At 43.3% G+C, this 17,884-nt stretch overlaps 1 protein-coding gene across 1 annotated transcript; it reads left to right on the top strand.

Moving 5' to 3' along the window:
* Positions 1-431: 431 nt before the first annotated feature.
* Positions 432-14,036, top strand: LOC135206998 (leucine-rich repeat-containing protein 57-like). Its single transcript, XM_064238621.1, has 6 exons — positions 432-667; positions 10,534-10,666; positions 11,710-11,833; positions 12,018-12,162; positions 13,137-13,322; positions 13,786-14,036. The coding sequence occupies exons 1-6, from the start codon at positions 575-577 to the stop codon at positions 13,825-13,827; spliced, it is 723 nt and encodes a 240-aa protein (XP_064094691.1). The 5' UTR covers positions 432-574; the 3' UTR covers positions 13,828-14,036.
* Positions 14,037-17,884: the final 3,848 nt, after the last annotated feature.

Raw genomic sequence — 17,884 nt, 5'->3', positions numbered from 1 at the left:
ACGAAATAAAAAGGTAAAACTTATGTAATAGAAAATATAAAAGAATTTCTTTTACCAGATCCTGTAGAATGAATGCGGAGTGGAATATTTGTAGGGTGATATTTCTTATTAGAAACAACAGTATAGATATTCTGTAGAACAATTACAGAACAATTATATCCACGTATGACGAAAAAGAACGAAATAAAAAGGAAAAACTTGAGTAACAGAAAATGTAAATTGTAGGATGATATTTCTTATGAGATTTCTTATTAGAAACCATAGAATAAATATTCTGTAGAATATTTCCATCAATGTACACCAATTTCAGGCTAATTTTATCCATTCAATGAAGAAAAGGGGTGAAATTTAACCGAAATATAAAGAAAAGAAAGAAAAAAATGCCTCGCCCCACCGAGCTCCTCGAAGACCCAGCAGATAAGAATCAGCTGATGGCGGCGTTTGTTTTCTCTGGAGGTTCTGAGACGAGATTCCTCATTCCTAGCACGACTCCTCTTCTGTCAAATAGCTGTCAACAAGAGGTCCCCAGGCCGCTCCTCTCCCCTGTAGTTTGACCTGTAACAGCTGTCGGAAAATGGGCCAGACTTCGTCGAGTGGCGTTAAGGCGCACATGGAGACGGCCCAGAAGACGGGCGCCCTTGTGCTGTCCAATAGGAAGCTGGCGGAGGTGAGGAGGAGGAAGAGCTTCTGCTGTCGCCCTTCTGCGGGAGGTGTGACACGCCCTTGTCAGCTGTCTCAGTGCCGACGGTTTAGGTTATCGTATATTAATTAAGATAACGCCCAAACAAGATTTCAGTTGTTTTGAAGACAGGTTGATAACAGCAATTCCTAGATTTAGGTACCACATTTAGGCTAGGTTGGGACGTGCCGTCCTCTCGTTCAACAGGTTAGGCTAGTAATAGCCTAGATATAGAACGGCCGCCTAACCTGACGGTTAGCTAATAGAGGCTTTTTAAATTACTGTAATTTTAAGGAAGAACACCACATGGAGATGCTGTTCGCTAGTAAAATCGGTAAAACTGAATTTTATTACCGCGCCCTGGTTCCCGCTTTGGTATACATACTATATCTAGGTATTAACTCCACATTGGATATTTCTTTGGAAATTGCAGTTTCCTGTAGTATTTGGATTGCTTACTAAGAATTTACCGTTATTTTTTTCCCGCTTTGGTATAGTATCTAGGAAATAACTCCACATTGGATATTTCTTTGGAAATTGCAGTTTCCTGTAGTACATATTTGAGTTGCTTACTAAGAATTTACCATTATTTTTTGGGGGTTGACTGTAATTAACCCCCAGGAGCTGGTACTAAACACGGCGAAATACATTTGCTGCCGCAATCCCTAGTGGCTGTCGTATTCGGGGGGAACGTTCTTTGCAGTCCGTGTAGAGTTATTGCCTAGAATTACCTTGATTTTATCTTATTGTATTTTGGTTGCTTATCAAGAATTTACCGTTAGTTTTTGGTGGTCGACTGTATTTAACCTATAATTAACCCCAGAAGTGATGTATAATTGTATGTTGGTGATCTTGGAATGCTGTCGCACATGTGCAGTGTTGTAGGGGAGCTTTTGGTAAAAAGTGAAGTTTGCTTCACCTGGCCTTCCTGGCTATGTAGCGTAGCCTACTAGGTAAGGTAAGGTTAGTATACAGGCAGTCCCCGGGTTACGACAGGTTCGGCTTACGACGTTCCGAGGTTAAGGCGCTTTTCAATTATATTCATCAGAAATTATTTTCAGGGTTACAACGCTGATCTGGCATATGAAATATGACCCAAAAAATGCAACATAATCTATATTTGAAGGTTTTTTTGATGGAAAATGCTATAAGAATGCAGTTTACATAGTTTCCAATGCACCCAAAGCATTAAAAGTAAGGTTGTTCCGATATGTAATACAAACCATCGGTCCTTTAACAATAGGAAGTAGCTAGCGGCAGCTGGAACGGTTGTAAGCTTCGAACAAGGGGAGAACGGTAGTTAACTGCTTGTCCGATCGTCGCGCGTCACTTTTGCTTTCGGCCGTGGTGTGACTAGACGTGTTCGTCATCGCTCTGCCCGCTACTCGTCGTATGCTTTTGTTTTCAATTCAGCCCTCTTTCTGGTTTGTTTGTGTGTTGAATGAGATTGTAAGTACAATACTTTCATTTTTGTTTATCACATTGATTAATAAACAATGGATCAAGAGATGGAGCTTTCGCCGCGCCCCTCAGTCGCCCGTAGAGTGTGTCCCGGGCTGGAGGGGCGTAAATGCGGCGGATTTCGCTCCTTTGTGGATGTGGATCCACATGAGTTATGTACAAGGTGTCGGGGGCGAGAATGCTCCCGAGCCGAACCATGTGTAACGTGTGTTGACTGGTCCGAGGCGCAGTGGGTTCTGTACGAGGGCAGGAAGAGACGTAGGCCTACAAAGGAGTCGTCGGAAAGCTCTCCAGCGACTTCTTTGGTAACGGATACCTCGTCTTCCTTCTTGCCCCCTGGTCAGCCAGTGAAGGACGACCTGGGACAGGTGTGGGAGTCGCTGGGGTTGCAAGGAGTGCCAAGCATCCAGGGGCTAATCCAGCGGTTGGCGGGGTCGGCAGTGGTCACACATGGTGTGGTGACCACTACCACTACTACGATCACGACTCCGGCCTATGGCATGCCGCCGCATTTGGTCTATACGCCTCATGTGATGACGGTGACACCGACAGCTGCGATTCAGAGACCTCTCGCTGCCGTGTCAAGGAGAACCGTGCCACCGCCACCTGGGTTCTTTGTGCTGCCGACCCCGGACTTCCGCTGCCCTAAAAGCTCTCCCTTAGACTTGCCGCCAGTGCCGAGAATGCAGGTAGCTGCCGACAAGACGCTTGGCTCCCCTGTTGCTACTGCCGTACCTGCCGTACCTGTTGCTGTGCCTGCCACTCCCGCTGTTCCAGACGCTGTTGCTCCTGCTGTTCCTGCTGTTCCTGTACTTGTTCCTGTCGTTCCTGTTGTTGGTGGTGCTGCTCCAGGCTCAGGTCTTTCCGGACAGGTGCAGTCGGGCCCTGTTGCTTCGGCAACTGCCCCGGCTCCCTCCTGGATGGAAGACCTGACGTCTGTCCTGCAGAGCCTGGCGAAGAAGAAGAAGAAGAGGAAGGTGTCGTCGTCGTCTTCATCGTCTGCTGCCTCCTCTTCCCCTTCGACTTCTAAGGCTACCAAGCCGAAAAAGAAGAAGGCTGCCTCCTCCCCCCCTAAGAAGGCTCCTTCGGGACCTTCTAAGGGCCCGTCTCGCTCCAGCGATTCGGGGAGCTCTTCTGCTGGTCCTCCTGTTCCCTCGGGAACAGGGCCCGTCTCTACTTCTGCAAAGAAGAAGACGATGGGGACCAGAGGGGTACCAGCTTCGGCTGGCACTTCCTCGCCTGGTACTAGCGGTTCTGCCGCTAAACCAGGAACCGCCTCGGCTTCTCGTTTGCGAGAAGTACCGAGTGGACGGTCTCCCGCGGGAGACCGTCCAGCCAAAGTCTCGACGCCCGAGTTTGCTCGCCGTCAAGACCGAGGCGCGGAGCAGAAGACTGGCGAGAGTCGTGCAGACGACTCGCCAGGCCAGCGGACGCTCTCGCAGCGACCAGCCGGCTGGTTGAGGCGAGGAAGGGGTCCCCGCGGCTGTCGGTACCAGCGGCTCGATGCGCCGAGAGGACACTCACCGGTCTCACCGCGACAGCGAGCCTAGCAGGTCACCTGACCGCCGCTCCCATCGGGACAGGGCGGAGACGGTAACCAGCAACAGCTCGCCTGACGCTCGGGATCGGGGTCGACGTTCTCAGCCGAGCCTCTCGCCTCAGGTGAGCGGCAAGGCCAGGCCTGCAGCTCGATCACCACCGCGGGTTGGGGATCAGCCGCAGCCCTCCAAGCACGCTGGTCCTGCCAGTGAGCGAGGGGGGAGCGTCAGGTCTGCCTCTCCAGTACCTTCAACCTCCTCGGGCTACACGGGGAGGAGCGAGGTACCTAGGAGTGATCGCGAGGGGTGCGCCTCTCGCGATCCCGCTACGACGCCGTACGCACCAGGCACGGTTCTAGGACCGGCCAGGACGTACGCACAAGTAGCTGGAGGCAACCGTGAGGGGTCTGTCGCTGTTCCTCCTTCTGAAGGAGGAGTGTCTCGGGATCTGTTCTTGCTGGAGGGACTGGACGGTCCTACTCCTCAAGATGCAGTTACTCCCGAGATACAGAGGAACTTTGCAGAAGTCATTAAGCTGATTCGTCAGCATAATGGCCTTGCGGAAGGATCGCCGCTACCACCGTCCGAGCCCACGTCCCGGCTCGAGTCATTTTGGGGCCCGAAGAGGGAACCCAAGATGATGGTGGGACTGCCGCGATCAGAGCTTGCAGACTTGGTCCTGGACCAGGTGGAGAATCTCGTCTCAGGGCGAGAGGATTCGCTGAAGTCCGGTCGGTCTTCCAAGCTGCTTCCACCTCCCCTACAGCGTCAGAGGCGTTTCTACGTGCCATCGGAAGACCCGATACCGCCGAAACAGGTTAACCCGGAGTTAGCGAGGCTGACTCCAGGTGAGTCCCTGCAGCAGCTCCTGTCGGAGAACCTCTGGTTCTCGCAGCAGGAGGCACTCGCCCTGGAATCTACCGCTATGGCAGCATTCCAGGCAGTCTCTTGGCTGGATTTGTGGTCCCTCGCAATATCCAAAGTCGCTCTGGGAGCTCTGCTCTCGAAGACGACGCGTCTTTAAGGAGACTGTGCCAGTCTGGAGGAAGAGCTATCTCTTACCTCGCCCATCAGACTGCTAACCTGTGGGACAACTTGGTTCTTCGTCATAGGGACGCAGTCCTTACCCAAGTGACCAAGGGGGCTGGGCGTGAGGCGGCACTCGGGCTTCGTAATGGACCCATTAGGAGTTCCACCGCTCTCTTTCGGGCCCGAGATGGTGGACGCTGCGGTGGAAAGGCGGCGCACTGATGACAGTGACCGCTTAGTTCACCAGGCAGTCTCGAAGGTTTCTGGGCAATCTCGAGTAACTGCGGCTAAGCCTAAGAGTTTAGCTGGCGCTTCCACAGCTGCTAAGACGGTTGCTCCTCCTAAGCCCCGTGTGAAGACTCCTGTTGTTTCGACTTCTGCGAGAGGAGGCCATAACCAGCCCTCCTCCCAGACCTCCTTTCCCCGAGGAGGTGGTGGGAAGAAGTCGAAACGAGGTGGGAAATGCTAGGGACGGCGTTCCCCCTCACCTGCTGCCGGAAGTGGGGGGGTGCCTAGCCAGCCATTGGGCAACTTGGCAGCGCTACGGCGCGAGAACTGGTATAGTAGACGTCCTTCGGGAAGGGATATCTACTACCCTTCGAGTCTCGGCCCCCCCTCATCTCCAAACCGGTCCATCTACAAACCTATGTCCGGGGATCATCAAAGGACAACGCTCTTCGACAGGAGATCAAGACCATGCTGGCGAAACGAGCTGTAGAAATCGTAGAGGATCAGTCACCGGGCTTTTACAGCCGCCTCTTCCTAGTGGAGAAGGCATTGGGGGGCTGGCGTCCAGTGATAGACCTCTCTCCCCTGAACCGTTTCGTTCGCACGACTCGGTTCACGATGGAGTCGGCACGGTCTGTGCTCGACTCGATCAGGGGGAACGATTTCATGCTTTCAGGGGCCTTGAAGGACGCGTATTTTCAAATACCCATCCATCAGTCCTCCAGAAAGTACCTCCGCTTCATCTTCGACGGGACGGTGTACCAATTCAGGGCACTTTGTTTCGGTCTGTCAGCCGTCCCACAGGTGTTCACAGGGGGCGAAATGTTCACTCTGGTGTCAGCTTGGGCCCATTCGCACGGGATACGTCTTCTGAGGTATCTCGACGATTGGCTGGTCCTGGCGAGCTCCCGCTCGCAGTTGCTACAGGACAGGGATCGGCTCCTCAAGTTTTGTCACGATCTGGGGATTGTGATAAACTACGAGAAGTCCGATCTCGAACCCAAGCAGAAGATGAAGTACCTGGGTATGCTGATCGACACGGTAGCAGGGCAAGTCTTTCCCGCAGACTTGCGGATCAGCAAATTCAGGGAGGCAGCCGGCCGGTTCCTGTCTCGGCAGGAACAGGCAGCACAGCAATGGCAAGTTGTGATCGGCCATCTGTCGTCACTCGAGAAGTTAGTCCCTCACGGGTGTCTTCACCTGCGGTCTCTCCAGTGGAGACTAAGGGAGAGTTGGTCTCAGGCAAAGGATCCTCCTTACTTCCCCGTGGCTCTCACGGAGAAGTGAGGGCAGGACCTAGCCTGGTGGCTCGACGACAAGAACCTCTTAAGAGGAGTGCCCATCCGCACTCTCCCCCCCCCCCCCCCCCCGGAGATGCTGCTGTTCTCAGACGCATCGACCGAGGGATGGGGCGCACACCTGGAGGAGTTGCTGACTGCAGGTGTGTGGGACTATCATGACAAGCACCTTCACATCAATGTCCTGGAACTCAAGGCGGCGTTCTACGCTCTCCAAGAATTTCAGGACCACTTGGTGGGACACTCAGTGGTGTTGATGTGCGACAACACCACAGTAGTGGCATATGTCAACAAGCAGGGGGGCCTAGTGTCTCTTCCGCTACACCAGTTTGACGGTGCAGGTGCACGAGTGGGCCAAGGCTCACTTCCAATAGAGCTGTCAGCACGCTACATTCCAGGCAAGAGGAATGTAGTAGCGGACAAGCTCAGCCGTCGGGATCAGGTGATAGGAACCCGAATGGTCTCTACACCCAGACGTGGAGGAAAGGCCTCTTCAACCTGTGGGGGCGACCGGTCGTAGACCTGTTCGCTACCCGGCACAGCAGAAAACTGCAGGTTTTCTTTTCAGCCGTGCCGGACCCATGGGCAGCTGCAGAGGACGCTCTCCAACACCCCTGGGACAACCTCTTCGTCTACACCTTTCCTTTCCTCCCTTGTCTGATTCGGAAAGTGATCAGCCGAGCGCTGAACCACCACCCCGAATCTCAGGATGATCCTGGTGGCTCCCAAACGACCTCAGGCCGTTTGGTATCCGGACCTGCTGGCTCTTCTTGCGGAAGCACCGAGAGAGAGATACCACCCCATTGGCAACAACCTTCTAGCCCAGCCACACGTAGAACGGTACCACCAAGCAGTCCAGTCCCTTCAAACTTCACGGCTGGCTGTTATTATCCACCATCTCTTGCGAACGAGAGGCTTTTCTCGTAGCGCAGCAACAGAGATGGCTGGACACGTCCGACAGTCCTCTGCAGCTGTGTACCAGGGGAAGTGGGCTGTCTTCTGTGGTTGGTGTCGTAGACGGGGTCTGCCTCCTCTCAGAGCCATCTTCAGCAGGTAGCGGTTATTTCCTCGTGTTTCTTCGCGAGAGAAGCTTCCTCTCAGTTACCCACAGTCAAAGGATACAGAGCCGCCCTGGCCCTGGTCCTGAAACTGAGGGGACTGGATATCTCGAATTCGTTCGAGATTTCCTGCTCATGAGGAGCTTCGAAAGGTCTTGCCCACCCACCAGGGAACTCAGGCCCCCTGCGTGAGTTGTGACTCTCGTCCTTAGGAGTTTGACTCGAAGACCCTCCTTCGAGCCCACTCCGAGAGTCGTCAGACAGGGATCTGACCCTCAAGACCCTCTTCTTGCTGGCCCTCGGCATCGGCGAAGAGAGTAGGGGAACTACATGGTCTGTCTTTCGATGTTAAACACACCAGAGGCGTGGGGATCTGTGACGCTCGATTTCGTCCGAAACTTCGTAGCTAAGACTCAGGAATCCGTCGATCCCTGACGACAGGTTCGTTCTTTCACGATCCCCTCCCTTTTGGATTCAACCGATAATGATCGGATGAGATGCTGCTTGTCTGTGAGGGCGCGCTACGGTGCTATCTGAAGAGAACTCGACACTCAGGCCTGAGTGTCGACGCTTCTTCGTTAGCACTGGGGTTACCAGAAAGAAGTATCCAAGAACACGCTTTCTTTCTGGCTACGTGAGGTGATCAGGAGAGCGTACGAGGCTGATGGTAGTGACGACATCCGTACGCTCCGACCGAGAGCCACGAAGTCAGAGGTATTGGACCCTCTTTGGCGTTCCGTAAGAACTTCTCCGTGGCGCAGGTCCTGAAGGCAGGTGTCTGGGCCAACCAGACCACCTTCACGTCCTTCTACCTTCGGGATATTGCCCACAAGTCCTTGTAAACTTTTTCCTTGGGACCTGTGGTGGCTGCTCAACACGTTGTGTAAGCTTACCCAGCACCCGAGCAGGCAGAACAGCATCGATTCCTGGTATGACTGGGAGAATGAATGTGCAAATGAGAGTGTGACTGGCTTCTCTTCACCATCTTTCTATACCTCTACCTGGGCAGAGGGATACGGTTGTTGCACCATGCTTTGGTAAAAGGGAGGTCCGATGCAGGTAAAGCTAACTCGGACCGAGCTCCATCCTATTCCCTTTCACTAGGGATAGGAGCGTATATCCAACACCACTTTCTTTCTCCTACAAGGGGGAGGAAGATGGATGCCTACATGAGGACCAAACGCCCATGACTTTATATTTGCTCCTGTACAGGAAGAAGTTCTTACAATGCTGGTACGAAGAGATACGCTTGCCTCTCTCTTAGTACTCGGCCCAGAGGTCTGACCATTGATCCTGCGGTGCACACCCCGATCAATCGGACAGAGGCTTGGATCCCTCCCTCGCTCTTACGACCAGGGAGGCACTCCAGGGATGGACGAACACCAGTCTGTTCATTCAAAGACTCAGATTCCTCCCACCAAGAAGTGAGTCTTCCTATTGTTAAAGGACCGATGGTTTGTATTACGTATCGGAACAAATGACAATTTGTCGAAAATTGCATTTTTCCTAACTATACAAACCTGAGGTCCTTTACATATAGTCCCTCCTCATGCCACCCCTCACTCTGCGTATTTTGCATGGGCCAAAAGCAAAAGTGATTTGTTTACCTCACTGCCGCGCGACGATCGGACAAGCAGTTAACTACCGTTCTCCCCTTGTTCGAAGCTTACGACCGTCCAGCTGCCGCTAGCTACTTCCTATTGTTAAAGGACCTCAGATTTGTATAGTTAGGAAAAATGCAATTTTCGACAAATTGTCATTTTTCTTACAATTTTTTATGATGTTACAACGATTTTCGGCTTATAACGCGTCTGAAGAATGGAATCCCCGTCGTAACCCGGGGACTGCCTGTAGTTCCTTTGATAATAGGTTTCCTTAGCCAATCCCTTCTTAAACCTATTGCTTTTAATGACTTACGCATGCGTGGAACCTTTCCATAACAACGACATAGTAGTCCAATTCTCCCGACGTTTTCCCCAACGCAAAAACCCTGCTTTTCCAAAGGGCCGCCAACCATTTTGGGTAGATGTTTGGTTAATAATAATTGAGCGACCATAAACAACAACAACTCCTTCACCAGCAATACCAAAAGTATAGGAAAAACCAATTTCCAAGGTAATGGTGCGTACTGAGCTGTTCCTTAGAAGTACCAGTGTAATTTTAAGGAAGGATTCTGCAGGGATATGTCGTTTATTAGTAACATTTGTAAAACTGAAGGTTACTACTGTGCCCTGGTTCCCACCTATTTATCACTTTGAGTATGTTTATGTCTGCTGTTCATGTTAATGATATTTACCATCTTTTTTTTTTTTTATATATCTTTATGTTCATCCCCAAGGGGCTGGTACTAAACCCTGCACTGATTTTGCTTGTAAAGTAGTAATTTCCAGACCTGAAGGATGTGTTAGTAGTTTTCAGTTTTACCATAATGTTTATTGACAAAATATATTTGCTAGGCTAATGCAGTACAGGTGCGATACTCTGAGAAATTTACCTCCTCCTCTTCTTTTTTTTTTTTTTTTTTTTTTTTTTTGTCGTCTATGTAAATCTCCAAGGGCCTGGAATTAAATATGGCTTTTCATTGTGCTTTTCTGTAGAATTACGTTGGTTCTTAGTGAATTGTTTGGTAATTCTGAGGAAAAGCAACACATGGAAATATTTTTTATTGAAGAACTTTTTTGACATTATAGAAAAAGGTCTATATGATGCAGAACAGGTGAAATAATTTGAGAAATTTTGCTGTCTTTTGTTTTTGTTTTTACTTAGAATATCTCTGTGGTATGCCATAAATTGTACCAGCCCCTTGGGGATGAACGCAAAAACAAACGAAAAACTTTAAATTCCTCTCATTATTTCAGTAACTTTTAATTTTCTGTTTTGTCTTCCTAATGTTCTTCTTAAATCATTTTGAACATGACCAGTCACATTTTATATTTTGTAGTTTTTCATTACTGTGCCCAATGGCATTCCTGTCTCCAGGTCCAAAAGCTTTGTTCCTAGTACTGTGCATCCGTTTAGTTTTATTTTTACACATTTGGGATGAGAGTATTTGCCAGAAATCTACCTCATTGCAGGGAGAGATGTTGCCTATTATCAATTTCCTGGTTTAAGAAACTATTCAGTACGTACAGCATTCACCATAAGTGAGAATAAAAGGGTTGTGGGTATTAGGCATCACTTACTTTACGTAGTATTTTCAGCTTGTTTACACTCTTTTTCACCTTTCAAATTTGTTCCTCCAGGTACCAGACTTGTCTGCAGTCATAAAAGTTTTACGGACCTTAGATTTGTCTGCAAACAAGCTCCCAGCTTTACCACCTTCTGTATGTGAGCTTTCAAACCTAAAGCATCTTAATGTGAATGGGAATAAAATAAGTAAGTGTACTGTTGACAAATTTCTGATACTCCATATCAAATACTATTTTGGTCTAGATATGTAGTAGTACTTTGAAGTTGTAATAAGATTTTTTGGGTGCAAATCCATAGTTATATTTTATTTGTGAGTCATTGCAAATCCTAGAATAATAACTGGATGACGATTGTTTGTGTGCTGTTTGGTAGCTGTTCTATCATTGATTTCATATAGGGAAGAACCTCAAGAAGCTGTTGGTGTTTGGAGATGGTCCATCATGTATTATGTATGTCCTAAGATTTTTTTGGTAACATTGATTGGCTTCATTACAGTATAGTGATATCACTGTTAGAGGTGGTGTAGGACCTCTTCTCATTGATGCAAAGTCCTCAGGTCCCAGAGTAGGAAACAATAAACAGAAGAGGATAAGGGAGTGAAGTCTCCCTTAGTAAGGGATGGGAAAATTGATCATAGTTTTGAGTAAGTTATTTGAAATATCTCAGGAATTGGAAGCTGCCTTTTGCTGTATGCTGTCTGTTATGATCCTATAGGTGACTTAATTCTGAAAACTAAAATTAGGTCCTTATTTGAATAGGCAAAGCATTCTAACAAATTGAGAAGCAAAACTGTCTGGAATGTGGTGTACATGCCCAAGTTTCTAGGCTAATCTAACAATGGGAAACAAAATAAAATTATTATGGAAATTCATGAAAATTTCTTAGCACAGCTGAAATCAATGAGAAATAATAAAAAGAAAAACTGTCACTTTCCCAAAATAATAAATTATCAGAAAATAGTTAAGCACAAAACACATATCTAGAAATAAATGAGGTAAGATATGTAGCTATTGTAATTTCAGCACAGCTTCTTTCAGAAAGGGGCTTGAAAATAAGTCAAACTCATGAATATTGGTATAATTTGATATAATGATGCATCACTCCTGAGATTATAGATTAAAGGAGACTAGTCTATCTGCTGGATTAACATTGCACTTAGCCAGTTCCATTACCCTGTTTACTCTGTATTAGTTTCATATGAAATGCTGTACTGTTGTATTTATTTGCAGACTACCTCCCAGATGATCTGGGAAGACTAACAAGATTGGAGTCATTGTCTGTAGGGTCCAACCTTATCACATCCTTGCCAGACTCTCTTTCTGGTCTCAAACACTTGAAGTCAATTACAGTCAGGTGATATAGATAACTTTTTTTTTTTCATTTATTTAGTTTCGATTATAGAACACCTGTGTAACCTGTTCAATTTGTTGAATTGTCTCATAAATTTTTGTTGTTGATTTATTGTAAAATATTAAATTAATTTCAAAGAAACTTTAATCTTGTCATTGTTATTTATATATGTATATTTTGTTTCCAGTGATAACCAGTTGACTGAGTTCCCTTTGTGTTTGTGTGGTCTTCCTCAACTTGATGCTGTGGATCTCAGTGGGAATCAAATTACTTGTATCCCTGAAGGCATTGAGGGTCTACAGGCAGTTGAAGTTAATTTGAATATGAATCAGGTAATTCTTTTCTGCATCTGCCCTTGTTTAAGACCCTGTTTTGCTAGTGCTGTCAGTGCACTTCTTAACCCTTAGTCGACAGACATGCTCACATGAGTAGCAGTAACAGGTTTTGGGTGGTGGATGGAGTGACTCATGGTGAGTAACAATATTACTTGCCATTAATTTGGGGGAATCAGGCAGGAAAGATGTGCCATTATACTTTTATAGCCCATAAATTCACTAATGTCAACTTTTAGACTGGCTAATATGAGAGACTCGGTGGCTCAGGGCTTAGTTGGGATCTTGACTTTAAGGGAGGATTTATTGCCTCTTTGTCTTGCATGATGTCTTTTTGTAAATTTGCTCATAAATATACCAAGAGGTTGCTATTGGTATTAGTTCTTATCTTTTATTTTAATATGTCAGTCATAAATGTAATTTTGCAAAGAAAAGTGCAAAGAAATACTAGAAAAACATTATAAATCCAAAAAAGTTAGTGCATCTTCGTTCTTGGTAAATTTACGTAAATGTTTTACAACAATATGCTCAAAATTTGTTACTAATTTTATTTCTTATCTGTTTTGATATTGTTTGAGCTATAATTATAATTTTACAAAATGAAATAGATTTATTTATTAGAAAAATCATGCATAACTTGCTGCAACTCCTTCCATTCGTTTTACTGACCTCATTCATATGCTCTTTCAAACCTTGATTAGAGCAAATGCAAGGGTTTCCTCCTGTTACACCCTTAAAATCTTCTGTATTTTCAATTCCCCTTTCAGTGCTGAATGACCTCACTGGTCCCAGTGTTTAGCCTTTTGGCCAAAATTTTATATTCCAATTCCAGTTCCAATAATTTTAAGTTGTTAAAGTGAGAATTGGATATACTGTACTGTATTGCTTTGAACACTGCTGGTAATTTTTAAAATCAAGCCAGTTTTTAAGTAATGCTTGTTCAAGGAAAATTGCAAACAAATCTTTTTCCGCAGGTATCTGAAGTGGCGTCTGCAATTGCTTCGTGTCCACGCTTGAAGACTCTTCGTCTGGAGGAGAATTGTTTGTCACTTGCAGGCATTCCCACGGAGTTGCTCACCGATTCACAAGTGTCACTGATGTGCCTTGAAGGAAACCTCTTCCAAATGAAGGAATTGGAAGAAGTTGATGGCTATGGAAAGGTGAATAATATACTATGTTAGTTTTTATCACGTCATCATGACTTTTTATGTTTAAGTACATTAAGGTTCAAGTGTCGGTTAATATTCAATTCGCTCTACCTCAGTGTAATTCCCCTTTGGTATTATTTCCAGGGGTAGAGTGAATTGAATATTAATTGAAATTTACAACAGGGGATGGAATGATGTTTGTAGATGTACAGTAACACATTTAAGAATGGATATATCTTGTATGCCAGAAATGAGAGAAGAGCATAGTGCTGAATCACATGTTTTAAATTACGAACAATGACCATTACTTTTTATCTTTGATAACAATTCCATTCTATGCACAGCACTTTTGGTGGAATTTAATATACCTTGTGCAAAAGAATCTCTTTTTGAGAAATTTTTTCTTATAAAATCCTTATACAGTCATTTTTTTTCCCCCAACATTTTATGTAGCAGTGTGCTTTTTTTCTTTCAGTACATGGAAAGGTATACAGCAGTGAAGAAGAAGATGTTTTAACTTTCCAAAAGTGGCCATGTATTATGTTAATGAATTCGAAAGTTCAGACTACCATCTGCCAAAGGATTTGTAGCTTTTAAAAAAAAGATTAACACTGTTATTTTTATACTGGTGGTAAAAGTGGATGATAGTAAATACAGTGGTAAGTGATACATTATGTATTTGCTAATATTTTTTGTTTTTTTGTTTTAAATGAGATTCATTTAGTATAAGACTGAGTAGTTTTGATTTATTCATTGTGGTTTACATTTTTTGATATGCAGATTTAAACCTATTGTGTAAAGGTCCTTGTCATGTACAGAAGATCATCACTATAGATATCTTTCATTGTGATTTTCTCTTACCCAAAGAGACATCTAAATTTATAGGCTATGCAGATGAAAATCTCAGCACTGATACATATATTTTAAGGTGATAATGATCTGAATCTTTAATTCATTGCATCATCCTATGGCAGGTGAATCTTTCTTATACGTATACTTAAGATGTATTAATCTTTTCACTATCAGGTTATTGAATACTTGTAAGCCAATTTGTCAAATAAAATTAAGTTTGAATATATGTCACACACCCTGGGCACAACATTTGAAATTCAGATATTTCATATGTTAGTAAGATGCTGTAGAGTAAGTGTCAGTTAAGATTTAGCCGAAGTAAAGTCCTGCTCTGCTCAGCAAGTCTTCTCATGTTGATGAATGACTTATCAAACCATTTGCTTAAGCTGGAAGCATGCAGAAATAAGCTGTCTTCTGAGAGGGATTTTGGCTGGCTGTCAGAAAGTTCAAAAATGAGATGGGCAAGTTGGTAGCAGGTTGTGCTGTAATGAAGAGAGGGTACTACTGAAGTACTAATTGAAAGTTTTTAAGGGTGGAATAGGCTTTTTGAAGTAATTGAAAGTGTATTTAAGGTTGAACTTAGCTACTTGAGGATATTTTTATTGTGCATTTTTGTAACAAGTGGTAGTTACAGGATTACTTTACCTTCCCCTTTTTCAAATAGGTATTTGTATTTTGGTTTCAAAGCAGTTATATTTTAGTTCATTAAATGAGATTTTTATTGTACTTTTACAGTGTCTCCAGATTTTTGGTAATAGTAGTAAATGGTTATATACTGATAATCTATTTCTGCTTGTAATTGTGAATGAAGAGAGCTTTTCATTAATGTGGTAATAATGTACAGTGATGCTCAAATCTGATGCGACAGGATTCTTTTTGTATCGTCCAGATTCTCAGACACAATGTAACATTACCAAGTATGTAGTTTAAAATTTTTTTTATTTCTGATGTCATACATGTTGAAAAGTTTGTGAATTCACAGCTAACACTCTTTTCCTTATGGTTATATAAATATGATCCTTTTATGCACTGGTATAATTCGTAATCTGTGTGATTTGAACTCATTTTTTTTTTCACGTAGCTTATGTCAAAGTATGGTGTGATAGGGTTAGCAGTGCTCATTGTAGACCTACGTTACACCAGGTGATTCTTGTTGCACCGCCACTCTAATTGTTGCGTCACACACACTCTGCTCACGTGCTATCAGTGGGCTCATTCTACTTATGTATTTACATATTTACATTTTTTCAGTGTTGAAGTGTGAAAACAATCAAATAAGACCATTTCAGATTTTATGGTTGCTCTGAAAACAATATTAATGTTATGACAAATGTTTTGGTTTTTTTATTTAACAATTGAACTGAGGTTTGATGGCGACTTCGTTTTGGTCCAATGCATCAGCGATGAATGAACGAAAGTTTTGAAAATGTTTTGTGTTTTTCTGAAATATGGCTATATGTGACATTTTCTTACAGTTTTGAAATATATGACAGAATTCACTCTTATGGAACATATTTTGGCCGTATTTTAAGCAATAATCGTGTTTTTGCTTTGAAATGAAAGATGAATATGGAGCGTGTTCGGTTGCCAGTTAGTGAATTTTGAACAAAATCCTATGCAATCATGTAGCATCAGTTCTGAGCATAGTTGTACTTGTAACAAAACAAGATATGACAGAAAGCAGCCAGTAAGTATCTGTGACACTTGATTGAGGTCATTATTTTTCTCATATCTTTTGTAAGGCCATACAGTTTCTGGTGTCTATGCTTTGGTCTTTTTCTTTAATTTTTTCCTTTTCACAAGTTATTTTCTATTCTTTTAAGTGGTGTAGATTGGGACTAATATAATTGCCACGTCTGAAGGATTGTTGCTAATTATTCTTGAGTTGTGCATGCATACTTCATCTTTGTTAATCAGGTCATGTGTCTAATTTGTCGGAGTACCTTAAAAATGTTAATGTATACGCTCATTTAAATATAATGGATATGATTTTCTCATCTTCATTATTGATCTCTGTCTGCACCTCAAGAATTGTAATTATTACAATACAGTATATCTTAAAGTTATTTACATTGCTGTAATTTTTAAACCTCATGGTTTTTTTCAGTTTTCCTATCATTCATTATATTTTCCAATCTAAAATTTCAATTATGTGGAAAATATGAGATACACACCAGTTATTGAAATCGGCACTTGTATTATAACTAACCCTAGGAGGTCTTAATGTAACTTCCATAAGTCTACTACTATTTTACTGATGGTTTTGGTTTTTAAGTAGTTTTGACCTTAGGGGAATCTTTTTAGTTCTTAAGCTTTACATTTTTAAGGAATGTTCCTGTTGCAGGTACATAATCTCTTATCCAAAGTTTCTAAAAGAAAACAAATCCCTGATGTATGCACAGTAATGTTCTACATAAAAGGTAAACTAGTACGTAACAATTTTACAAATTGATTAAAAACTTGTCATTTTATATGTGCTGTACTGAATTTCAAATTTTAGTATTTACACCATTTTAAGCACAACTCATGAACTTTAGAAACTCGAACAACAAACACACTATGCAGAATTCTGCATCACATTGGAAGAGAGAGTAATCTGATTTCTAGGGGTGTACAATTTGCTGTGTACCTTACCCAACACACTTGAGACCCAGCTATATTATTTTGTGCCATTTACTTTGCACCTGCTCCATGCGGTCTCATCCCACCAGTTTATTCTGCTCAATTTTCCGTTCTCCCTAAAGAACCACTCCTTCGCTCTCTCCGTGTGAGTGCTTTGAAATGTGACTCAGTGATTTTGTTAAGCTGACAATTAAGTGTTTATATGTTAGCTTGTCCCTTTATTGGTTTAGTAGGCTTGTCAAATGAATTCTCATATTAAATTACTATAAGATATTAATGTTCAAGCACAGATCAACATAAGTTTGAGCTAATTCATTATATTTGAAATATGACTTTAAGTAGGCTTATCAGTGCTCTTTACTGGCATCACAGGGAGCTCAAGACTCCAGTATGATGTATGACTGGGTTGAAAAAAAAAACACTTTGTAATCTAAAGTCTGTCTAGTGTCAATTACGTATTACAGATAGGAGATTGTGCACATGTATCAAGAGATTGTGTACATGTATCAGAGATGATAATTTTTAGTTTTCAGACGACTTTGTACATATATTTATTGTGTAAATTTTCATAATTGGTATTTGTGTATATTTTAGTTATTTTAATGCATGTAAAATGCTGGTTATATTCCTGCCATAGCCATAATCATGGGCTAGATTTAAAGTTATGCAGTGTGCAATTTCATGTTTTACAGTTCATAGAAAATGTTATATAAATGGAATGTCGTTCGTTACTTGAACAATTACTGGAATGGAGGGGTGAACTGTCTCAGCTTCAGCATGTTCCTAAGAACTGATTTTTTGTTGTTGTGTTTTTAAAATTGTTAGGTTAGATTGATTATAGTTCATAAGACCATGATAATTTTATGCTTGAAATATTGACATTGGTATTAACAAGTTTTCCATGCTTTCATGAGGCAATATTATGTTTGTGTATTTTCAAACTACAATGCTTTCTAATCATTATTGTTGCAGTTATATTATTGTTTTGTAAGACTTCATTCAGCTTTAAAAAAATCAAATTTTTAAGTAGCTTATTTGTTTTAAGGAATATAAATCTTTGCTTTACTAGAGTTATTACCTTAATACTTGAAGGACAGAGC

The sequence above is a fragment of the Macrobrachium nipponense genome, chromosome 31 (assembly GCF_015104395.2).
Source record: "Macrobrachium nipponense isolate FS-2020 chromosome 31, ASM1510439v2, whole genome shotgun sequence".
NCBI lineage: Eukaryota > Metazoa > Arthropoda > Malacostraca > Decapoda > Palaemonidae > Macrobrachium > Macrobrachium nipponense.
Note: the sequence above shows the minus strand (reverse complement) of the source record. Positions and strands in the feature narration are given on the sequence as shown.